The sequence below is a fragment of the Streptopelia decaocto genome (genome assembly GCF_964273445.1).
Source record: "Streptopelia decaocto genome assembly, chromosome: 11".
Lineage (NCBI taxonomy): Eukaryota > Metazoa > Chordata > Aves > Columbiformes > Columbidae > Streptopelia > Streptopelia decaocto.
In genome coordinates this window covers 11,645,460-11,665,483 of record NC_138666.1, presented here as the reverse complement: position 1 = coordinate 11,665,483, position 20,024 = coordinate 11,645,460, and the positions used below count along the sequence as shown (strand labels likewise).

At 45.9% G+C, this 20,024-nt stretch overlaps 1 protein-coding gene across 1 annotated transcript in view; it reads left to right on the top strand.

Moving 5' to 3' along the window:
* HYDIN (HYDIN axonemal central pair apparatus protein) overlaps positions 1-20,024 on the top strand; it is a gene marked incomplete at both ends in the record, with an annotated part of 137,177 nt that overhangs the window by 29,663 nt on the left and 87,490 nt on the right. Inside the window, 4 exon segments of the mRNA XM_082062599.1 lie at positions 1,638-1,821; positions 10,655-10,754; positions 14,638-14,756; positions 16,659-16,882. Coding sequence (XP_081918725.1) covers positions 1,638-1,821; positions 10,655-10,754; positions 14,638-14,756; positions 16,659-16,882 — 627 coding nt within the window.

The window sequence follows — 20,024 nt, the reverse complement described above, 5'->3', positions numbered from 1 at the left end:
GACCATTCCTTTGTCATTTCTTTCCACCTGCCTGTTTCGGTCTCAACCCCAACTGATCCTCTTTCCCCTCAGAAATAACCAGGTTTCCCCACAGCAGAATTTGACCTGATTTCTTTTCCAATCACATTTTATCTTGTGCCAGATTGTGTCATAGACTCTGATGAGGTTCTTTTGTTCTTCCTTACTTTGAAGTCTTAGGGGTGGTCATAGCTCCAAGGTCACTGTTTTGCTGTTAGAGAAGTTTTTGGGATTCTGGATCAGGGAGGATGTTTTTGTGGCAGAAGGCAGCACAGGAACCTGCAGTGGGATGTGACCCAAAAGGCCCAATTGTTAGAAAGTCTATCCAGGGGTTTGCTCTGTCTCCCTCCTGCAGGATTTTCTGGGGGGTAATGGTAGAATTGTTGTCTGTTGGTGGAGTTGAGGGTTGCTCATCTCAGTGGCTGGACACCCTCGTCACGCACAGCTTGAGAGGTCAGCCATGGAGACACATTTCCAATCACACTCCATGGGGAGCTGTAGCCGCAGCAAGTATTTTTGGTACTGGTGACAGCATTTGCCTGGGGCTCTGTCTGTGTGCAGCTGGTAATGTCCGTTACTGTATTTCCTTTCTAATTGTATTTGAATTTAGCTGGGTGATGATCACTATCCTGTTTATACTACATTGCCTCAATTTGGTACATATGGAGCTTTCCACTCATCCCCCCAGAGTTGTCACTTGCGGGTTCTTCATGGCCAGGGGACTGGAGCGTGAAGGGAGGACAGCAATATGCCAGCTAGGAAGCAACTGCTCTGCAGCACCATTCCCTTCTCATCTCTTGGTTGTGATCTTTAAACACTGGAATTATTTCTACTACAATTACCAAGCAAAGGAGAGATTAACTGTGTCAAAGCTCTGCAAAGGAGGCCAAAAAGAGGAAAAAGATAAGGTAGTTCAAAGGCAAATGTAAGGGTTGGATTTGGAGATGCTTTAAAGAAGTCAGAAGTCCTGACTTCTTTATTGGGTGATGCTGGGCCAAGTCTCTTCCTTGCTCAGAGCCTTTGTTTTCCTACATATAAACCCATTATTTTAACCTAAGTGAAGCAATGCCTGAATCCATTGGTTTGCTTTTAAAGTGCTTCAGTATCCTTGGGTGGAAAGCAGTATAGGGAACAGAGAGCAAATATAGTTTGGTTATCCCTGCAGGTCCAAAAGGGAAGAGAAAGGGTGATGCCAGTAACCTGCAGCTGAAACTGAGCTTCCTCTCACCTTCCAGTGATGTTCTGCAGTGGGTGCTCCTTGATCTGTCTGTTATTATATTTGCCTCCCCGAGGAGTTCTATGGTAGGAAAAGCCAGTTGAGGTGCTTGGTGAATTCTCCATCAGTTGTGGCAGTAGCTTTGAGCCAGAAGGTTCTCTTGAGGACTCTTAGCTTTCAAAAAAGCCTTGTTAGCTTGTAGGTGTGGAGTAAAGCTACCTGCTATGCCAGCAAGCAACAAGTGATAATTTGATCCATTTTGGGGCCCTGTGGCTTAGGGTCAGCCCCTTGTTGTGCTGTTGTTCCTCTGATTGTGCTGCTGCCCCTGCACTTACACAGCAGTCTCTGCAAACATGTTGCTTATTAAATTATCTGCTTGGTTTGTCTCTCCCCATGACTGCAGGCTGTGTCGCAGTCTGCAGAGGCAGGAAGAGGACAAGAGGGATTATTTTCTCAAGGAGTGCATGGTGGACCCCGCTCTTCAAGAACGCCTTTCCCTTCTCTCACGCACCTTCCAGAACCAGAGGGCAAAGGTGCAAGGAGATTCCATGCTTTTCTCTGATGATATTTTTGCCATTGAGCCAGTGGTAAGTGATAGCTGAGACCCTCCCTTCCTCCTCCTCCTCCTCCTCCTCCCTGAATGAGGTATCTTGGCAAATCCCTGCATCAGCTGGCTTGATGTGCTGAGGGAGAAGACATCAGGTTTCTAGTGATGTGGGGAGAGCTGGTTGCAAGAAGCATTTCTGAGCTGTGGGCTCCCTACGGACAGCAAAACCTGCCTAAAGCTGAGCTCTGCTGCAAGGGCTATAAATTAAGGGCACTTAAGTGTCCTTACAGTGTTCAGAAGTATTGATTATTACATGTAAGGGCACGCATTGCACATACTGTATGGGTATTAACAAAGGATATTAAAGCACTGTCAGTTCGTGTATTGACCTGAAGGACGAAATGGTCCTTTGTGGAAACTGAATTCAGCCCAAGTTTAATCACAGAAATACCAGTCCCTTTGTATAACCTGGACTTACATCATGTCTGAATCTCCCATCCAGTGTCACCTGTGAGCCTGGACACAAGGCTAGCAGGTTTCAACAGACTGAGTTCTCTTGCACAGGTTTTTTTTTTTGTTTATGCAAGCAAAACCCCATGTCCTTCAATCAACCAGAGCCCTGATCCTGAGCATTTGCATGGTCTGAGACAAAGAGTGCCTGCTGTCTGAGCAATGTGAAGTCCCTCATCTTGGAGTAAATACGAAGATAATTCCAACTTCTTATTTCTTTCAAAATAGGTGAACTATTTTTTTCATAGGGAAGGGGATCATGTTCTCTTCTTGGCTATTCTTATAGCCCATATAAGGCTGAGAGTCACCAGTGTCAGCGCAACTGCAGTTTTACACCACTGTAGCTAACAGTGTGATGTGACCAAGAGATTGTGTCAGAGCAACTGGAATATTGTTGAGAGTGGAAGCTGATCAGCTGAGCAGAAAGAGCATCCTGCTGTGTGTCAGAGCTGGTTTTGGAGTGTGTCCCAGGGTTCCCGCTTCATTAGTTAGATTGTCTCTACAATGAGTTTAACCTGCTCTTGAGCTCCTGAAGTGCATTAAGGTGAGGTTTGGAAGTCTGGCTGCCCATGGTACTGTGTCCTGGTACTCAGGACTGTCAGGATGTATGGACATGAAGTGTAGCCTGGCCTCAAGTCTTGATGTAAGTTGTTGCTAAATGCTGTGTTAATGTTACAGTTTGTTCTAGAACTGAATATAAGTGGGCTACTACATGAGTCTCTCCCCTTCTGCATTGTCCAGCATTATCAACCTTTTGATTTCCATTAATTCAATTATTTATGGAACAATCAGCTTCTTATTCAGAGTTTTGCTTATGTCTTTCTTCTCTTCCTGATATATGGGTGTCTTTACCTCAAATGATAGTATTTTCACCTCTTTATCAGTTGTGGAATCAAAAAATCCACTGCTATTGACTTTCATAACCTTCTCTCTGGTGATGGCCTCATAACCTTTAGTCTGGACAGACACCCTTCTTGCCACATAAATGGCAACTGGGGGGAGAATCCCCCCCAAAGCTGAGGCCTTGCTGCCCTACAGACCTTCTGGCCAAAAGTGGCTGCTCTGTTCTTCCTGCTGACCACCCGTGATGTCTGGGAGCACCTTGTAGAAATAAACAAACCTTGCTAACAATTGACTAGAGGAAATAATGGTTTCCAGCAGTTAGGGAGCTGATGGCAAGACAGTCTTGGAAACACTTTCTGGGCAGAGGGGCTTTGCAGTGTTTGCGCAGAAGTTCTGCTGTGTAAGTGGGCCATTAGCTGCTGTTTTTTTTCCGGTGTTGCTATCTGTAGAAGCTGCAGTAGGTCCCTGCAGTCTGTGTAGGGTTAACTCACTGAAGAAAATAATAACAGAAGAGAGAAGGCAGTGATTTTTGGAATAACCATGTGACTGAACATTTTGAGCAGCCGTCCAAGCCTGTGGGAAACAAGCTGTTATGCAACTCTGGCTTTCTGAGCACATTTCAAATTTGGTTTAATTTATTTTTGCAAATACACATGATATGTCAGCAGAAGCAGCTGTGATAGAAGCCCAGGTGGCTACCAAAGGACAAAGGCCTTGCTTTTTGCTGCATCCTCCCCACCGCAGCTTAGCTGTAAGTCACATTGCAGACATGTGGGAGCTGACTCCTCGGAAATGGAAACCAGAGGGAAGGGAGGACAAGGATTTGTTACCATTCCACTGACCTTGACAAGTCATCCCTGTCCTGTCATTGCCTGGCAGTGACTCCTCAGTGCCATGTGTTAACTCTGAGCTGATGGAAGTTGTCTTTAAGATGTCCATGTTATGAAACTGCTGCTGGTTTTGATCCAGAGGTTGGGCCAGGAGGTAACAGTGGTGTTTGTTCCTGCAAACCTCTGCGTCAGCTGGGGAACCGAGCTGGTCCCCATCCAAATGAGGGGTAACTGCAGAGCGCTTCAGTTTTTGGCAGAAGGTACGATCTCCTGTGGGAGCTGTGGTCCATCCCACTGCTTGCTGTGGGCTCAGTTATTTGTGGAAAGAGGCAGATGTTGACTTTGGCACTGCCTTTCTCCTAAGTGCCCTGAACTAGCAGGATACACTTGGAGTGTCTTTTTGGTACTGTTGTTGCCAGATTAGTCTTTGGTTTTCTGTCTGCTTCGAGCAGTGATTTCCATTCTGTGGATCACCTTTCCCCCTCTACAAAACAAATCAGGGTATTTGGCCAGCAATTGGTGGTGCCCAGATTTTCAAGACTGGCTTTTCTTATTCAGGCTGGTGGAGAACTAGCAGGTTTTCATTATTTAGGGGCAGAGGGAGGGAATTAACGATCTGAATGTATTTACGGTTGAGCTCTTGCATAGAGATAACTTCTGCATCTGAGTCATGGTGTGCTGTCCCCTTCTGTGTCACATTGTTTTACGCTGTAGCAAAGCCAGGGTACAACAGCTGGGGTTGTTGTGCTGTGTCATCAGACATCCACCTTCTGTATTTTATGCCACCTGCCAGTTTTAGCCAGTCTGAGGCTGATGTTAAGCTAGAAGTGTTGCAATATCATGGTCACAGCACTGCATAGTTTTATTTCTGTCCTGGTTAGTTTTCCATGCTCTGACTCAACTGCCATCCTATAGAGAACATGCTAGTCCAGGCAGCTCGCTGGCTCCCGAGGTGTCCTGAGGCTCATACGCGTGTAGCAGTAGCCTGTGAGGGTGGGTAATGAAGCATATCCTTTTAACCAGTAGTTCTTTTTTCCCTTTTGGGTAGCAGAAATGTGAGGAACGTCTTCAACAGCCTATTATAATTTCCCAGGAGAAATAACTCACAACATTTTTCTGTTTTTATGGACTGATATATGGCATTAATGAAGGGAGGAATGACAGAAGTGTCCCAGAACAGTTATGTCTTTAAAGCATTAGTTTTAGCTATGGAATAGTAGAATAAAGTGTAACTGATTATTTCTTCTTGCCCTCTACCTTTGCAGTCAAATGGTCTGGCGTATAGCTTCACTGACAATACAGGGACACTATCTGTAGACTTATGGCCAGAAGTTTCCCACCAAATACTGCAGAATGGTGATTTCCTATCAGGAGGTCGAGAGATGGAGTCTGTTAGCTGCTGGTGCAGTTTTTCTTGGGAGTGAGGACATGAGTGCAAGGCTCCAGCAATAATGCTGCTTTAGGATTGTTCCAGAGAGCTGTGCTGATGCATATAAAAGGATGGGTTTTATTGTCAGTCCCTAGACTTGTTTCCTCTGGTGCCTTAGAAGAATCTCATCCGCCTGTGTCTTGGGATCCAGCACCTCCTCAGATGTTGGGAGATCTGTCCCTTGTCTGGATCTTGGTGCATCACTGAGTGGTAAATGGGGGTTGTTTGCTGCACCCTTGTCTGTTTAGGTTGTGAAAGAAGAAATTATATGGGCCCAAAACTCTGGGCTCCCTCCTACACTGGTTAATAACACAGTGTACAGAGATATCGCAGTAACATTGCAGCAGTCACTGTGGTCTCATTGAGCAAATTGTTCCACCAGGAATTGGGCCACTTTGAGTAACACCTGCAGGGACTAATTTCTACTCCTGCACTGTTTGGAGATGTACACTTGCAATGTTCTCCTAGGTTCTCTGAAGCTTTATTTTTTTTGGTGTGGTGGAAGTTCACAGTTTTGATGTTCAGTTTGGGTTACCTTGGGCCAGGATCAAATTCTGGTGTTGGACAAATGCCATGCAGGCACTGACCCAGCTCTGGTTCCCCTTCTGACAGCAATGGTGATGCAGGAATTGGGAGGAAGCCAGGACAACTAGAGCTTTCCATGTCATGAGTGATGTCCCATATCCCACATGGAGACTGGCAGGAAGCTGGAGCAGATAGCAAAGTCCTAATATTGCTTTCCTGCCTTCTGTGCCCTCTTGTCTGTAAGCAGAGGGAGCCTTGGACAGTGAGTCCCAGCTGGGGCAGCCAGCTTTCTGACAATGTCTTACCTTCATTTGCCAGCTGGTTTCCAAATATCTTCTGTGAAGATGAAGGCAGACACAGCTTTCTTTCCAGGAGCTGTTGTGAGATGTCCTGCTGGGACACTTGCACTGAGTGGGAGGCAGGGTGTCGCTGCCAGGGTCCAGCTACCTGGTGCTTGTTAGATGTGCAGGGACTGCTGGGGATTAGGCTTTCTTGGGGACAGGTCCTAGAGAGGAGAGAGAAGGAATATTGAAGTAGACTTGTTTGCACAAGACAGTTTTGTGGCAAGAGGACTTGTCCCATGAGGCCAGGTTAAGTGTGGGCGTTGTTGCAAATCTCAAACCAGGTTAATCCAAAACTGCAATGACTGGCAGGGATTGTTCCATGGGGCAGCTCTTGGTATAAAGTCCAGTGTCAGCAGAGAGCCCAGCACAGGTACAGAGGCAGCTCTCTGGACTATGAAATGGTGTGTAGCCGTGCACTCCTGGGGCTGGCACACCACTGCTGTGGTGTGAGCACTGTCAAAGGTTTTTACATTACTCTGGGGAGGAAAGGTATCCTCACCGCCCACCTTAGACACACAACTCAGGTGTCAGGGGTTGGTGGAAAACCTGGGATGTTCAGCTTCCACATTCAAGGGGTTGTAGGCTTTGTAGCCTGAGGCTCCCTGTAGATTATCTGAGTTAGATATATCAGGTTCATAAATGTGAATATTCACACATCTCCTGACTGCTTGGGCATTCAGGCATTGAAGATTCAGCCCTTATTTCTTTTGTACCTTGTGACCTTCTTGGAGAAAATGGGTCTAACAGTACTATCCTGCTACCAAGGAGCTCCTGGAGGGTTTTGGCTGCCCTGAGAGGAGCATTGGAAATACCGCAGGAGCCTGGATGGACTCTGGGGTGGGTGAAAGCCTTGCTGTGCCTCTGCTTCTCTGTGCTGTAAAATGGGAAGTGGAATTTACTGGCTTATTTTTTAAATTAAATTCTATTCCTGTTATGTCTCCATGTGTGTATTCACCTCTGCATTTGGGAATTGTTGCTCTGCAAGTGATGTTAAGGGCTCAGACATGCAGAGTATCAGACTGTCTGCCAGAGTTTAATGAAGCAACACTTGAGTTTTCCTTCCTAGTCTGGTTCACCCAAAGCTCCACTGGCAGAGACCAGAGCAGGGCAGGTGATGCGGATGCATCTCATAGCAGGACAGAGCGGTCGCGAACACCAAACATGGGCTGTTTCTGATCTCCCACTCTTGTCACCACCTTCCTAGGTCCCCTGCCCTGCCAAGTCTGTCCCTATTGCTGCTTTTACTGTGCTCCAAAACAGTGGGGTAAGATCACTGTGTTGGTTATATTTGTCGCAGATGTGCTGGCCTTGGAATTTGTCGAATCCCAAAGTCAGCTAAACTCACTCAGCTAGAAAAGTGCACTGTTGTTAGCAGATACATATTCATCAGGCCAACAGTTCTTTTCAATTTTCTTCCTTTCCTGCTTAGCTTCATTTTTGCTTATGAATTGTATTACACTTGCTTCCATTAAAGGGAGATATATTGCATTTGTCAGCCTCTGAGTAATGAACAAACTGCCCGAAGTGTCCATGGGGCCAATATATCTGATTGCAGGACATAAAATAGACCAGTAAGTACCATCAGCTTGTGATCCAGTAGAAACAAGCAGCAAAACAGTACTTTGTTAGACAGTTGAGCTGAAAGACTGATACTGCGGTGTTAGGCTCAAAGAAATTTGTTTTCTGGCCTGGGTGGAAGGAGGGATGTTATTCAAGTTTCCCAGGAATGATGTGGCTCTATGAGACCTCATTTTTCTTTGTATGAGCTTTGCTTTAGAGTAGTCAATGTTGTGCTAAATGATGACATGGTGTAAAATTTGACACTGCTTTTTCAGATAGATCCCAAAGTCTTGCAAGGTATAACACTGTCCCAACAAATCGGATGCTCAGCTTACGGTAGGCATTGCCTGTCAGCCAGTGAAACTGAGCTGCCTGCCCCTGGTAGTCTGACTCTGTACAGCCTTCATAAGCCTGATGGCAGAACTATAGTCAAAGCCCAGCATCAGTTTTCATCCTCAGCCTTGCCACTGCTGTCCTGTCTCATTCAAATACCTTATCCCTGGCTTGCTGTCTGGCATATGAGGCTCTACAGAGAAAACGGAGACCGATCTGGGTGGCTGTTCTGAAATTTGGCTTATTTCATTTCCCACTCATTGCTGAGCTTCTCTCCCTTTTACAGCATGCCTGTGTTTTGGTTTTAAGGCTCAGGATGTGCTCTCCTCCCTTCCTTTGTGCTCCTCTGTAAGGTGAAGACCTCAAGCATCATCACTGTCCTAAGCATTTCCTTAATGTCCTTCCCCAGTGTATCAGCAGTGATGGTTTGTGTGGCCGATGGTGCTGGTCAGTCCGGCAAGGCACCGTTTGCTGGGTAGGAACCGAACAAAGGCTGTCTGCAGGTATCTGGGCAGAGGACCACAGCAGCTGCAGCATCAGAACACACCACTGGGCAGCTCAGCACCCTTTAAGGAGGAGCACAGAGTGCCGGTGAACTGAGATGTGTGTTCTGCGGCAGCTGTTGGGCTTGAAGCAAATACAAGCAGCTACCTAGTGCATGTCCTCCTCCTCAGGAATGGTCTGCCCAGTGCGAGACAACTAAATTCAGTCTGTTAAATGCACAGTGAGCCCCTGGGTGATGAGCACTGGTGAGTTATTAGTCTCTAATTAGCTAAACTAGGGAAATCTGTCATCTGAGTGTTACTTTTTTTTCACTCAGTGGCTTGGCTTAGGCAAGCCCCAGGGCATTGTAGCAGAGCTTATGTTGTTCAGAGCACCCCAAATGCTTTTTATTCCTGTAAATCCAAGATAACTCTCTGGATGCTTGTGTCGCCCTGCAGCATCCCTGTGGGACCTGGGGATCTGATACCTGGCATGCTGGCTGTGGGTTGCAGGCTAATGTCCCCAGTCTGCTTTCTCAAGCAAATGTGTTGTCATCTAGTAAGGCTTCATCTTCATCCAGTTGCTTGCTGGATACAAACCTGAAGTATATTTGATCTGGCAAATGTGTTTTCTCTAGGTTTTGAGAAGAATTCCAAGTGACTTAATTCTTTCAGACTTTTCTTTTCTTATTGGTTTGTTGGTGGTTGAAAAAGTTTCCTCTGCCTATTCTTTCCTCTGTTCTATTGACTCTGAGCAGGCTGCGCATTAGGAAATTATTTGCAGTTACAGCCCAATAACTCACCATGTCATAGGTCTTTAATTTTTGTGGGGACTGTCTTTTGAGCTATAAGCGCTAAGTCGATGAGAAGTATTGTTGTTATTTAATATTTATGCTGCAGGAGTGCTGGAGGCTCCAGTCAGTTCTAGACTCTTCCGGACAAAGTGCTGAGCATACCCAGAAGCAAGCAGAATCAAAGCCACACTTTGCTGATAGAAAAATAACTCTGTTCTTTTTATCTCCTCCTATGAGCTACATTTTTCATTCTTGGTAGAGTGTTACTAGAGTTGTCAGAGGTGCATGTATTTGTCAACAAATGCATGAACAGACATTTGTAATGTAGCAGTTGAAGGAGTATAAGTGTTGCCTTTATTTAAACCAGTTGCAAGAAGTAAGAAGCTTTACAAACCAGGGATGCCTCCAAAAATTAGTGACAAGGCTCCCAAGGAAGCGCAGGAGCTTACAGAAACACTGGTAGCATGGCCCAGACTTAAATCTCAAAGAACGACAAGGAAAAGTTATTTTAGTTGATTTTTGGTTGAAAGAGGTGTGGAGCTGTTAGCAAATCCCATCTTTCCTTGTTTGAGCCTGTGTTCAGGGAAGCAGGAGTGTGTTCGCTTTGCAGAGACAAACAGGACACATCCAACTCTCAGCTTCATTCCCAGATCTTTTGTAACCTGTGTGCTGGCTGACCACTCATGGCACGGGGCAGAAGCAGCCGGCAGCGGGGAAGGTGTCTGTTCTTCACTGATCCCAGACTCACTGGAGAGCATTATATACTTAAATACACATGCATGTGAAGGATATAAGAAGCAAGACCTTTGTAACTAAGAATAGAAAAACCTGTTTGATTTGCTAAGTCTCTCCTGGTCAGAGTAGAAGTGTTCTTGTAGCCATAGTGATACAGGAATATATGGGAAGGTTTGCTGGAGAGAGGTACCTTTTCCTTAGACCAGCTGGTACCTCTGAAGAAAACCTGCTAGATTTTATGGAGTATGAGCCAGTTTGGTTGCTCCATTGTACCCCTGATTTAACAAAATGCCTGTACCAGGTGCCACTAAAGGTAAGGGACTTAAAATATTTTTTCGCAGCTGCTTCCAAACTCATAACTTTTGTTGATAAGTGTTGCTTGCTCCTTGTTCTTCATTGATGCTCTAAATATAGGCTACAGGGCTGTGGCTGAAAACAAGAAATGTAACGTTTAAAGATAAATGGTTTGCTGTCTGCTTCTGTTTTAGGAGGGAGATGTCTGGCCAAATTCTTCAGCTGAAATTAATGTCATCTTTAAACCCCAAGAAGCCAGAGTGTATCAAGAAACAGTCTACTGTGACATCTCAGGTACAGTGAAGGCACAAATAGGCTTCCATCCCACTTGGTTCTTGTGTAATTGCCAGGAAGGGTCAGTGGTCAGCAGGGCAGTGCTGGCTCATGCCCACTGTCTCTGGGGTCTCCAGGGGGTCTCCTGTCCAAGGCCAGCCCTCAGGATGCCTGGCTGAGCTTGGATTATTGATCCCAGAACAACCGAGGCAGTGGAAGGATAAGTTTTCATGCCATGGGTTTGCCAGCATTTGCTCTTGTGAGGTGTCTGTAAAGACCACAAAGCTACACAACAGAACAGCTTTAGCAGATGACCACTAAGCCCCTGTAGACCATTTAACTCCAGGATGAGTCTTTATTATGTGATTGCATCATCAGATTCCTGAGCTGGTACAAGCTGAGTTCCAATGTGCTCCCAAACCCTGGATCCCCTCCTGCTGCACAGACCCTGCCAGATTTCAGGTGGCTGAGCCCTGCTGAGTGTGGGGTGTCTGCAAAAGGACCAACTGTGGCCAGCATGTTCTTCTGTCCCTGTGTGGGAATTGTCACCTTGGGGCTCCTAGTCTATGGTGCACCTGGGTAGTGTTGCACAGGGCTTGCTGTACTCAGCAGGGCGATCACCCTTCCTGGAAATCAGAGTGCAAGCCGTCTGCTAGACAAGCTTTATGCTCATCCTGTCTTACAAAAGTGCTATCAAGTAATTTTCTGGGAGTGGTTATCATTGACCCACCTGAGTTATCCCATCTTTACCCTTACAGAGGGGATCGCTCTGCTGTGCTAGCATGGGGCAGGGAATGCTTGCAGCAAGCTGCCTGGTTCACGTTACCTTGTCCTTCCTCTGTGTCTCTGCAAGGTGCTGCTTAAGGTGCTTTTCAAAAGTGGGATAAGGCTGTCAGATTTCTATCCAGGGATCATCATGGTTTTTTCCACCTAAGAGGAAGAGGTGCAGGACTCGTGGTCCTCCAGCAGCCAGGCTCCCATTCTGGAGGGTGGGGAAATCACTAACCCAGCTGCTTTGTTTCTTTCCTTACTGCTCTGAGCTGATGGGTACAAATGTCACAAAACAGCTTTGTATTTATACAGTAATTGTGCAGGGTTTACTTGGCAAATGCCACCTACAATAATTACGCAGGGCTTATGTTAACAAACTGTCTTCCTGCCCACCAGCTGCAGTTGTTAGAGCTGTGGAAGGAAAGGATTGATTTTTTTTAAAAGTTGTTCCCAAGGGGTTCCTTGCTCAGTGCTGTGCTCTTGGCTCTGGGATTTTTGCGCTGGTGATGGTGTCCATCACTTTGCAGGGATCTCCAGGGCTTGTGCCAGGAGAGTTGTTTTTGTTACAGAGAAATAGGAAAACTACCTGCATGCAACCCTTGAGCTGATCTGGGAGTTATAGGAAACAGAGCTGGGCAAATGATCTGTGTTTAGAAAGAGGATCCTGCTCTTCAAAGACCCCGACGGGCCCTTGGGAGAGATTTACTTTTCCACTGGCTCCTTGGAAGAGAACCTTGAGGTGATTATTTAAATGATGTGCCTGTACCCCATCTCTTAAAAACCAGAGCAGATCCATTGTATTATTAGAATGGAAACTGTCCCAGAGTCAAGCTCCCTGGGTGCAAAAAATGTTTAAAGAAGAAAATATCAATCTTTAACTAGGGAGTCAATTAATTTTGCTTCTTGGTTCCTCTTAAGAAGCATGACTGAGTTCCTCATGAGTTTGCATGCCAGTCACAAATCTCTTTGGAGTGTGATGTGCTGATGCCTGCCCCTTGCTGGGAATATTTGGAAGCTTTGCCCCGGTGCAGCACTGTGAATTGTGCAGCTTGATCTCATGCCCCACTGAAAAAGGGCTTTGCTGGCCTCCACTTTTTTTTGCAGGTGCCTCTGTAAATTGCTTAGCAGATGCTTCTGGATCAGGTGATTTACAGAACTGATCAGCATTGTGCAATTTGCAAAGCTGGCAGTTCAAAAGTGGTTTGAAATTTGCTCTTGGCAAATATTTAAGCTCAAAATTAACTTTCTTAGTTATTTATGCAAATAAAGCCATGATCTTGAGTGCTAGAAGGAAGAACACAGTGGGGGCTCAGACACCTAAAATTCATTTTTAAGTTTGTCTGCACACAGAGCTGTAGTGGATTGTACCTTGCAAAACCCCTGTCTAAGCCACTCTTGCAGGGAGAAACAAAATCCCGAAGGATGATCACTCCCTTACCTTGTGACAGAACTGTCCTGCACCAGCAGAAGTTAAGGACTTGGGCAACAAAATCCTGTGCTGTTGGGCCACCTACACCCTTAAAGTATTTGAAAGCAAGACAGCAATGCCAAATTGTGCACCCTGCATGATGTGCCAAGATATTATTCCTTCTGAGATCGAATTCTCACTCCATGGTAATGATGTATGGATTTGGGATTGAGGACAAGGAGGCTGTAGCCCTTCCACACTGTGGTCTGTGTGCTCTGGGACATGTGATGCAAGCTGGACTAATCTTTTGACAGAGAGCACCCAGTACTGTTTCTTTTATAATATCTATGCAGTGGAAATACATAGCCCTTCAATTAATGCCTGAGCTGTGAAACATAACTCTCATCTCTTTCAGCTGGGCTTGGCTACATCCACTTCAAAATGCTGAATTCAACAAAAGCTCCTTAGCTCTTTGTCTCTGGCTTTGGACATCCTCAAACATCCTCATGCCATGGTTGCAAGATCAAAAAGTCAGTAATCCTCAAAAAGGCTGTTCCAGGAGAGCTTTTTCAAGTTGTGATCTCAGCACTGTGTTGTCACACCTGGGCTGCTCTTTGCAATAAAAAGTAATTTTGGAAATTTCTAGAATAACTATGCAGCAGACTTTTTAAAAAAGCAACCTTCCATTTCTAATCTTTAAGGAGTGGTGAGCATCACACAGGAGGAGTTTGAAGGACAGGGGAATATTTTTGCACAAAAGCTACAGCAAAGGTTATATACAACTTTTGGGGCTCTTTTCTCCTTGTGCTACTTGCTTTCCCTGTGGAGTAGAACGGGATGGCAGGGAGAGGCAAGCTGAAATTTGAGCAAGGATTCAGGTGCTTTAGGCTGCTTCAGTTGTTCAGAACAGCCTTCAGACTAAAACATCCTGCACTATGTCATCTTAGCAGACTTATGGAAGAAAATTAACATCTTAGAGTTAAACTATAAGCCTCGTGGTCTCAGTTACCTTTGCAGGAAGGGATGTGTGTATTAGAAGTATATTAATGGCTCATCTGATCTCAGTAGTGAGGAGGCTGGTTTTCCATATCTGCTCAGCATGCCTCAGGTAAGGTGTCTTTACAAAGCTGAGCTCTTGGTATCATGCTGGGACTAGATGAGTCCTTCTCCTCCCTGGAGATCATAAAACCCTGTCTTACTTAGGTGCTGCTGCAAGAGGTGAGCCCTGGAGCACCCAGGTACAAACCTGTACGTTGGGCAGAGGCTCTGCCTGCTCTAAGCAGCCCTCAGGTGTGCGTATCACCATTACCAGGGAGCTTCACCTTGCTTGGGCTCGTACTTCTCCACTCCTGTGCTGTCATCTCTGATTGCATCAGTATAGAGAGTGTATTTTTATCTTCAGTTCTGTTTCATGAGCTCTGTGCCTTCACTGAATAGATTTCAAAGCTCATCTGATCACATGAGAAGAAATTTGGAGATCGTGTTTTAAACTCAGCATCACTTTTTTCAAGGTGCAAACAGATCACTAAATTAGAAACCAACCCCAGGGCTTGGTTAAAAATTAGAAACCAGCTCAAGGACATGGCTCCTGAGGGAAGAGAAGATCCTGTATCTTCTCCTGGAGCATCTAGAGCTGGTCCCCTCCAGCACGAGAATAACATTGAGGCAGCCTGTAAAACCCAAGATGTAGAGAATTCTTGTGCTGAAATGGAAATGTCTCCCCAGGCCGTGAGACTAGACTGCCCCTGCGCATCAGAGGGGAGGGCATCGGACCCCGGCTCCGCTTCAACTTTGAGCAGCTGGACATCGGGAAGGTGTTTGTCGGATCAGCCCACAGCTACGAGGTGAGCAGCGTGGACTAGATCTTGGTGGCTCCCAGGGCAGCAGTGAACATTGTGCACCTGCGAGATTTTTGGCAACTTAGGCAGTTGTGAACAGGGAATACTTGACATAATAGTCAAATTGGGGGGATTTCACAGGATCTGCATACTTTTGATGGGGTCCGAAAGGTGTGTATGTTGCTCATGAAGTTCTAATCCCTGCTTTTTGGCAACCTCCTCTTGAGAGCAGCTGGGAGACTTTGTGCAAGAAAAATAAAACAACCCTGTTGACACATGAAAGCAACACTGGGTCAAAAATATAAGTATTCAGAGACTTTTGTTTCAGCCCAAGATGCAATGCACCCTTGTACTCTGGCTGTTGAATAGGAGCTGGAACAAATTACTACAGTTGAACTCAAGACCATTGCAAGCATGTTTTTTTCAGTTAAATGCATCCTGCTGATTCCTGGGAGGCAGAGGAAAGCTGTGCAGCCTCCTGGCTCAGAGCTGCCCCTTGCAAAGAAGTGGGGAGTGCTTTCTCTTGCCACACTTTGGACTAAGTACATCTCTGCCTCTATAAAGAGCAAAGCATTTCTGAAAATGAAGCAGAGGAATTTTCTACATATTTGCCTCCCCCTCAATGGTGTCAAATCTTCTGCAAAAAAATAAGGTAGAGCAACTGAAAGAGGTAGAAAATGAGGCAATATATCATGCCAGACACTTTCAAAAGCTTGACTGTGTCAGGGAAGGACACATTAAGGTGTTTTCTTACCAAAATATTGTGCTCTCTATGCATTTTTAATGCTGATACTTTATTGATTCTCTCTATATCAATTTATTACTTTCATTACTTGACAAAATGTGAATAAGTAGATGATACTTAGTGCTGTACTAAGCAGCTGGACCGAAGGTAAACCTCAGTTCAGTGCAGCATCCCTAAGTGCAATTTGTAACAAAGGTGTGAAACACATGAGAGGAGAGAGGAGTTCTCAGATTACCATTGTGGAGTTTGAATACACAAATATTTTCAATAGCAGCCCCAGAATTTAAAAAAAGGACATTTCTGTGTTCCTGTCTCAGTTTTTGACTGATTTTGCAAGGATAAAAAGCGTGGAAGCAAAATCCAAAGCAGATAAGTCTGTGGAAATGGCAGGATTTTGCCCTGCAGCAATCAGAAACTTTACAGCTTTGCTTTGGGTAAGTTATTGGTGACTGATTGCCAGTGCTCGCAGCAGACATGGGCACTTCTTGATCAACATAAAAGGTGAACCTCAACAATTGCTGTGTGTTGTGTCACTTGTTTGAGGCATTAGACCTCTTGAATGTTCAAAGTTTGACTTTGTTCTAAATTTGTAGTTAATTCTAATAATGGGAAAATTTTAGGTGGTGGTGGTGAGTATTTAGGAAAGGAATTCTTTGGAATAGAGGGAGCTGCTGTGCACTTCCCTCTTGTCCTTTCCTGACATTTCCAGTTGAGCAGAAACTAAGAAACTATCAGATAAGAGAAAAAATAAACTGAAATTATATACCCTAGCAGAGTTGGGGAGTACAAGGGAAGCAGAACATGTTCTGTGCTTAGCAGGTCTGGACTTGTCTGGTGGTTGCTGCAACTGGTCTTTGGGATGGGTTGCAATCAACTTGGTGATGTTGAGCAGGTCCTCTGCACTGCAAGTTCAAGTGGACTGCTCTGTGTCAGTGGAATAAACCTAAAGTGACTCTGCTTTTGTGTAGTTATTACTGCTCTGCATGAAAAAACCCATAAGGCAGAACTTGTCCTGTTGTATTTTCTTTGACTTCTGCCAAGCAGCAGCACACAGCATCTTCTGCCTCCTACAGATGTTAATTGTTAAACCAGAAAATAAATCAGCCTTCTGTAAGAAAGGGAGATTCCTTATGTATTTCTGTTTTGCTTTCTTGCTGCTGCAGGCGATCCTGTTTAATAAAGGAGCCATTGATGGTATCTTCAGCTTGGTCCCTCCAGCTACAGCTCTGGGCTCCTCCTTCACCTTTCTTCCCCAGGAAGGCACCATTTTGCCAGATGGGCTCCAAGTCATCCAGATCTCCTTCAGTTCCACTGTCCTGGGGCAGTTCACAGAAGAATTTAAGTTCAGGGTGAATGGATCCCCCGAGCCTGTGACCTTGACTATCAGGTGAGAAGGGTTACAGGAGTTCAGTGGGCACATCCGTGGCTGTCTCTGGGTAACCATCTCACACATACCTTATTTTACGATTGAGCAGAGAAAAAAGATGTTGTCTAAGGTCTTAGTGTGGGGATACTAGGATCAGAAATAAGACTAAGAGCCAAAGTGTTTTAACCTTGACTTCAGTTTGAACCTCGCAATTGCAGCAGGAAATGAAGTATAGTTGTCTGTGAGAAGAAATGATAGAATAGTTTGGGTTAAAGGGGACCTTCAAAGCTCATCCAGTGCCACCCCTACCATGAGCAGGGACATCTTCACCCAAATCAGGTTGCTCAGAGCCCTGTCCAGCCTGGCCTGGGATGTCTCCAGGGATGGGGCATCCACCACCTCTCTGGGTAATATGGGCCAGTGCTTCACCACTCTCCTGGTAAAAAAAAAAAAATAATCATCCTTATATATGAGTCTCCCCTCTTCTAGTTTAAAGCTGTCACTCTTTGTCCTATCATGAGAGGCCCTGCTAAAAAGCCTGTCCCCATTTTTCGTATTGGCCCTTTTTAAGTACTGAAAGGCTTCAATAAGATCTCCCTGGAGCCTTCTCTTCTCCAGGCTCAACAACCCCAACTCTCAGCCTGTGTTCCATTCCTCTGATCTTTTCTGTGGCTCCTCTGGCCCCCTCCAATAGGTCCATGTCTTTTCTGTGCTGAGGGCTCTGGAGCTGGACCCAGCACTGCAGGTGGGGTCTCAACTGGAGTAGAGCAGAGGGACAGAATCACCTCCCTCAACCTGCTGGCCACCCATGACCATGCCTCCTATGGTCTCAATACCCAGTTTAACTTCTGAAGTCTTGGGTTTATCTGGGAAGCAGCTTTGCCTTCATGGTTGAGCCAGGGTGGTTCTGTGAGTTTCCAGGACACTGTTTGCACAGAATTTGGCAACAGCAGGTTCCTTTTGTGACCCTTTGACATCTCTCTGTGAGAACCCCAGGGCTTTAAGTGATTAAGTATGCTGGAAAAAAGTTTGACGGGAAGGTGTGGAGATGCCTTCTGCCCAGTCTGGGAACCCAGGAGCTGGAGTGACTCCTTCTTAAAGGTAACTCTTTACTCATTGGGCCATGGCCAATGTGATGGTATCAGCTTTGGGCGGGGGATGGCCTGGGGTGTCCCACCTGAACACAGCAAGGCAAATAGAATTTTGGAGATGGTTGAGTGGTGGGCCAGCCCTGGGTGATTCTGCAGCCGGAGGCAGTGTTTTTAAGATCCTCTGTTAATCTCTGCAAAATGGGTGACAGCAGCCTCATCATCTCTCACACTAATGCATTAGGACAAGCTGTCCTCCTGGCTCTTGCACAGCGAGTGCTACAGTACCTCCTTTCTGCAGCCAAGAAAGTGCTGATGTGGGTGATGGGGAGCTCTGCAGCAAGACCTGTCACAAGGACTTGGGCATCATCCCATGGGCTGGTGCTGCTGCAAAAGATAATCCTCACCAAGCAAAGGGGAGGAGGCGGCGGGAAATAAGCTGATGATAGGGTAGGAGAGGCAAAGCTCACTTAGAAACTTATCCAAGCTGGTCTTAACCATGGGCTGGTGGGATAACATGGTGTAGGCAGGAAAGTTGATGCTGTGTGCTCTGGAGCTGTGAGGCTGGTTGCTGCTGTTGAGAGGCACTAGATCAAGGTAGTAAAGGAATGAAAGGAATCTGCAGTTGATTTTACCAATAGATAAGGGAAATGGACAAAAAAGAACAACAAGGTTATTACTTTGCAAGAGAAGAGAGGTGAGTAGGTTTGTTGACCTCAGTAGAGAAACAATTACATTGGCTTTGTGTTTGGAGGGAAAGTGCTGCTTTTTTTGGAAATCAAGAGGGAACACTTCACAATCAAAGAATTTATTCTCCTCTGTCCCTCCCCCAAATTGGTCACGGGATGTTATTGCATAAGCAGCTTTCTCCTTGAGCAAGGGCAGGTTTCACTTGTAAAGTTGTGCTTATCACAGGAAAAACAGTTTTCCTTGGATTGTGCCCCCTGCCTCTGCCCCACAGTGGCCTTGCTCCTGGGGAAGGGAAGAGCTGTCAGCTTCCCACAAGCAAATGAAAAGGTCCTGTTTTCCCACTGATGCCCTGTCTCCCAGTACCCAGCACCTCCTCCTCTCTGGCCACTCTCTGCCAGCACAGCCCTGAGCTCAGTGCAGACCTTCTGTCTCAGTAAAAACAGGGGATGTTCCTTTCTTTACCTTCTTCCTCATCCTTGTATTCCTCTCCTTCTGCATGGTGGCTCCTGTGTAGCCCATCTGACGGTATCCCAGTGTCCCCATCTGCTCCTCTACAGCTATCCCTCAGTAGTAACTCCCATTGCAGTCCCCTCTCAGATGTCATCTGTCTCCTTGCTTTCTGTCTTGCCTGTGTTTCAAGGATCCATCATCTCTCATTTTGTAGCCCCACAACTCAAGCTGTTTGTTTACAAACTCTTTTGAGATGTCCACCCACCAGGTCAACCTGAGTCTCCCTCTTTGGGAGGTTCTGCGTACTGGATTTAGTCCTCCATGGAGGGAGGAAAAACTCCCAGTTCTTTTGAATGAAGGTGAAATGACTGGTGGGACACTGGGCTGCAAAGGAGGGGACAGGGATGAGAGTGCAAGTGGTTCCTCTCCCACCTTGAGTTATCCTTCCTACTCTGCAAGGACCCTGATCTCCCTTCACAAGTGCATTATTTAGTTCTACTGTAAAACACAGCCGTTGCCAAAAACACTGCCTTTCCTTCCATTCTCTTGCAAGCTGCACTGTTATCAGCTGTGGTGCACAGAGCTCTGGGTTGGCTCCTTGCCTGAATCTTCTGGGCAGTCACTTGGACACGGTGTGCTCAGCAGAAATGGCAGTCACGTCCCCGCTTGCCTGGAAAGGTTCATCCTTGGCATTTTCCCAGTGCGATCCCCAGTCATGGTTGGTTTGGAGGTAGTTTTCAGTTGTCTCCCTGTGCTCCATCCAGAGTAAGGTGTTGGGGGGTTAGGTGTGATTATATGAGGTCCTTGGAGAAGGAACTTCAGCAGCAGAAGGGATTTACTACCTGACTTACTGTCAGGAACTGATTCATCTCCAAGAATCAAGAATTAACTTTTAGGAGTTTCAATCCAATGTTAATTTTTCTCACTGATGTTTG